The sequence below is a fragment of the Branchiostoma belcheri genome, unplaced genomic scaffold (genome assembly GCF_001625305.1).
Source record: "Branchiostoma belcheri isolate BF01 breed outbred unplaced genomic scaffold, Haploidv18h27 scaffold2, whole genome shotgun sequence".
NCBI lineage: Eukaryota > Metazoa > Chordata > Leptocardii > Amphioxiformes > Branchiostomatidae > Branchiostoma > Branchiostoma belcheri.
In genome coordinates, this window is record NW_017803490.1 from 6,975,270 (window position 1) to 6,980,543 (window position 5,274).

The following is a 5,274-nucleotide window of genomic DNA, read 5'->3' on the forward strand; positions in this document are numbered from 1 at the left end:
AGTCAAGTCAAAGTTAAAGTTAAAACTTTAGATCAAACACATTAAAAATCTCTCACCTAGACTTCTCAACTTCTACCAGATACCTCACTGCGTGAGTCTACTGAGGAAGACCAGAGTGACTGGTCGAAAGCTCTAGGTGAGAGATTTTTTAGTGTGTTGGATCTAAAGTTTTATCTTTAAAAATATACGGTATTCTGTTCATCTCAGGAACGGGGTCCGTGTACGAAATCATAAAGGCCAACAACAGCTTCTCGACTCCAAATGTGATCTCGATTAGACTTTCTGTTGACAGAGACCGCGACCGGAATCTTTACCTGTACACTCACTGATTCTACCAGATATGAGTCTGTATTTTGACATACGGTATTCTTCTAATCTCATCAGGTACGGGGTCCGTGTACGAACGCATGTGGTACACCATGAAGGCCAACAGCAGTTTCTTGACTCCAAATGTGATCTCGATTAGACTTTCTGTTGACAGAGACCGCGACCGGAATCTTTACCTGTACAATCACTGATTTTACCAGATATGAGTCTGTATTCTGACATACGGCATTCTTCTAATCTCATTAGGTACGGGGTCCGTGTACGAACGCATGTGGTACACCATGAAGGCCAACAGCAGTTTCTTGACTCCAAATTTGATCTCGATTAGACTCGATTAGACTCGATTCTACCTGTAAAATGACTGATTCTACCAGATATGATTATTCTGACATATGGTATTTTCTTAGGTACAGGGTCCGTGTACGAACGCATGTGGTACACCATGAAGGCCAACAACAGATTCATCAGCTTGGAATCGGCATTTGGACTTTTCGTTGAAAGATTTTCCAATCGGGATCTCCACCTGTATTCTACCAGATATGAGCCTGTGTTCTGACATATGGTATTTTTTAATTTTAAACCTCAGGTACGGGTTCCGTGTACGAGCGCATGTGGTACACCATGAAAGCCAACAACAGATTCCCAATCAGCAGCATGGCCGGGGTGGAAATGGTGCGGAACGAAGAGTTCGTCCTGATCGAGGAGACCCCGTTCCTGGAGTACGCCGTCAGGACTGATAAGAACTGCGGCCTGATGCTCCTGGGAAAACCCTTCCTCTTCAAGGGATACGGCTTCGCTACTGGCAGAGGAAGCCCCTTGAAGAAACCGCTATCTGTTGGGTGTGTTTTGATTGTAGTAGATTCAGATTTTATTCCCAGTGACATTGCAGGTACCATATCAAATCAATACCTGAAATGCGTCATTGCTAACAGATCCGCCTTTAATTATTCAAGTATTCAAGAATCCGAGTATAAAACTCATGATATGTGATAAAATACTATTCTAAAAGTCACAGTTGGTGATATCAGGTAACCTATTCACAAAATGTTTCTGTTGAGAGCAGCAGACACGTACATGTATGAGCGTGTGTTACAGGTCAGCTCAAACAAACTCACTTTTGATTGTAGTATGCATGGGTATGCATAGCCCCTAAGTTAAGCAAGCCTCGTGTGACCAACTTTGCTGACAGTCAGAAAACTGTTTGGCCCGGGAAAAATGTTTGTTTTGTTTTGTTTTCCGACCGACCCTAACAAACCTGCCAACCCTAGCCTTTTTTCCCTGGAAAAGCTATTGGGCACCTCAACTTCAGACTCTTCACTTCATGCATTTTACAAGGCGATATTTGACAGGACTTATGAATTGAAAAACAGCTTCTTCTTCTTCTTGAGTACTCTCTAACCACCCCTACTGGGGTATCACTGAGAGGGGTGGGGGGTGCGACGGACTATGGCTGCGCGGCCAGAAGCCCGGCCTTGAAGGCCTCCACTGTCTGGGCTTTTACAAGCTGGCCCGGTAACTTGTTCCACTCATTTATCGTTCTTGGAAAAAAAGAAAATCTAAAACAGTCTGTTTTGGCAGGTATTGCTTGATACTTATATTCATGACTTCCTCTGGTACGCCTATGGGCAGGTTTGAGGTATTGGTCCATTTGAATATTAATATGTCCATGAGCAATTTTATACAGCTCATGATAATTAAAAAAGTACGTGGTAGGATTAGCCAATTACATAACACTAAACTTACATGTTCTTCACATCACCAGTTTGCATTTACCTCGGGATACCCATGAATTATAAATCATAGTCTGAAAAGAAATATGCCTTTATAAGAAACATGAAAATGGATACCATATAGTGTCTAAACTCGTAAATTAGATTCACCACTTCTTATATTTCTAGGGAAACAAAAATGTCATCTCTCATTCAGCAAATCCGTAAATGCGACAGACACAACTAGAACAAATGTAATTTTCCCTTAATTTTGTTATAGAAATCACGAGTAAGAGACTAAGTACTTGTCCTTGAGATATATTGATTTTCAAACCACTCACAGAGCCCACATTACGACGCGGTCCCTGCATTTCTGTTACCCACATGATTTTATATCCCTTGGGGTGTACTTCCCATCGACGTCCATTATCGCTCACAGCCACATCAGGGCTCGAAATACTGGGTGCATGTACACCTTAGTTCACCCAGTATTTGGAGCTGTGCACCCAATTTTTTTTCGTGGGTGCACCAGTGTACCTAAATATTTTCATAGGTTACGTATGTAAAGTGTTAAATGTAAAGTAGTACACGGCTATTACAGCAAATTCATAACATCTACGTGTAAAAAAATAAAATCATTTTTGTAGCACTTTCCTTTAGAAATGAAACATAATTAGTTTTTATGACATTCTACTTATTTCATCTTATATGATGCACCAACATTTTTTGTGCCCACAACTTTTGAGGTTCCCAGTTCGAAAAATGAATTTCGATCCCTGCACATTATCTCTTGCTTATGAAGTAATCACGGTTCGTCACAGCAATATGGTGAGCACTTCAAGACTCGTCGAGTGGCTGACACAGAGGGCAAAGGAGTCATGTCTGTTGCAATGTGGTACTATCAACAGTAATCCTATCGAATGTAATATAAATCTACTTATGGTGAAGTCGTTATGATGTATTTAATCTGAGTGTCAGCGTCTGCAGGCATGTCCCATGCAAACAACCGCCCGGCCCTTATGATTCAGGCCGCCGAAAACATTCAGCTTAGCCCCCCAAAATGTGCACAGTCTCTCGGGGTCTGGTATCTGCCTGTTGGAGGCGTAAAAACGCCGACTTTGACGATGTTTTTCTCACCAAGGGTAGCTAGGGAGTAGGGGACGATGTGGGGAAAAGTCATGACTGACCATTGACTTATACCCGCAGGTCATCCAAATTTTGTTTGAGATAAAATCTAGTGATGCACAAGAAAACAGTTTTAACTGGATATATTTTGAAAAAAAAAATCTTGAGTAACTTGCAGGAGTAAAATATATTCTGGGTGTCTAACTTTCATCGAAAAATCTAGTTATTTAACATAGTACGCAAGTATGCTTCTATGTGTTTCAAGAAGAGACAAGAAACAATGGTTATACATTGTAAGTAGATGAACAATAGTACACAGTGTTATCAATAGATATAATGTTAGTATTTAGCGTGAGAATGTAGCATTGGTAAAGTTCTGTACTCCATATCTTACATGCCCTAGACCTCATATGGTCACATGTGCATTTAGTCTATCTGGACAGGAATATAATATACAATAGAGATTGATGTATTACCATTCTTGTTTTTTAGCATACTGAAACTACAAGAGAGTGGGCGGATGAGTGAGTTACGAGATCGCTGGTGGCCCAAAGATGGCTGTCCTCTGGACGGACAGTCTTCTAACGTCAAATCTGCCTCGGCGTTAGGCCTGGATATATTCCTGGGCGTCTTTTACCTGCTGGCTGGAGCGGCGGTCATGGCCATCATCATCACTGCTGTACAGGTCATCTACACCAGATTCTGCAAGGGTGAAGACAAGGTGAACAGATGTAGATGATGGTACATCAGCGCCACCTTCCGTCTCTTATACATGTTACATGACTACTGTGTTTCCTTTATGAACAGTTTACAATAAAGTTCATACGCCTCGTCACAGTTCTGAATGTGCACGTGCAGTCGTGATCCATTGTAAGCCAGAGTTTGATATCCCTACGCTGATCACAATCCCAACTCTTTCTGACAACGCGAAAACTTACCTTTTACTCCGTGGCAGTCCCGCATTCTCATCAGTTGTTAACACCAATATATTATCACTTACCCAAAACTTTATCACCACATCAGAACGTTTTTAAAAGATTTTGGCATCATTTATCATTGGGTGGGGAACCGGACTTGCGCTTTTGAATTTCCTGTATTTACTGTTTTGCGTGTTTTAAAGTTGCGTTTGTTTTTTCTTTATTATATGTATTTATCTAGTGGTGCCGTAAACATAAGTGCTTTCCACATGAGTGCGGCACCACCATGTCTTGTACCCTTTTCTATGTGAATGAATAAAAAAAAATCCCCACTTGTTTACATGTTTTCACAACGTGCTGCTGCTCTACATTATGTCTCGGTGATTATCATGTTTCTTTCAAACATTCTATTGTGTTGGGAAAAGGTAAGTGGGATCTTAAAAACTTTGGCATATATCACAATGCGTCACGATCGCACATGTACACTTGAGACTGTGAAATAGCTCATTAAAAATAGCTTCAAATATCGTAATTGTGTTGTATCTAATGATTGCCCTTTCGTTCACAGTTGCAGGCCCTAAAAGAACGTCGTGCCAGCTTCATGAATAACAGACAACGACGAGAGTCTATCAACCCAAACCTACATTGACCTCTTTGAAAAGTACATCTGTCTTTTGACCTCAAGTATACATCATGGGATGCCTTCAAAAAGAAGATAAAATGCAGAGTTTCAGCCGACACTCACCAGATCACTCCATGTGACATACGCGAAAACAGCTGCATTTTCGGTGAATAGGTTTAGTGTGTAGGTCTAGGAAGAGGAAACGTGGAGTAGAAATATGACATCAGTAAAGTACGTGTTTAGTGCTAACTGCGACCGACACACTACGATATCTATGAGTAAAGGTATGGAGATTGGACAAAAGTAGTAGAAAAGGGACCTGAAAGAAGAGACAGCTAGCGATTTTATTTATCATCACAGTTACCTAACCTAGCTAGCAAGCAGAGACCTTTACTTGCAGCTACTATATCTACCATCGCGTCTGCTCCTCATGTATAAGTAAGACACAACACAAATACCTGTATTGACTTTGAATGATGGTAATGTACGACAATGGAAAGAACATATTGTACTTTCTTCTTTGTCTACATTTCGTTGTTAAATAAGCGACATGTAAATCACGTTACAATTATCT

General features: G+C 40.8%; 1 protein-coding gene across 1 annotated transcript in view; it reads left to right on the top strand.

Moving 5' to 3' along the window:
- The window catches only part of LOC109468460 (glutamate receptor ionotropic, kainate 1-like), a 35,119-nt gene extending 30,089 nt beyond the window's left edge, over positions 1-5,030 (top strand). The window contains exons 8-10 of the mRNA XM_019766703.1: positions 914-1,166; positions 3,654-3,882; positions 4,647-5,030. Coding sequence (XP_019622262.1) covers positions 914-1,166; positions 3,654-3,882; positions 4,647-4,727 — 563 coding nt within the window. The 3' untranslated portion in view covers positions 4,728-5,030. The remainder of the gene's footprint in view (positions 1-913; positions 1,167-3,653; positions 3,883-4,646) is intronic.
- The last annotated feature ends 244 nt before the right edge of the window (positions 5,031-5,274 follow it).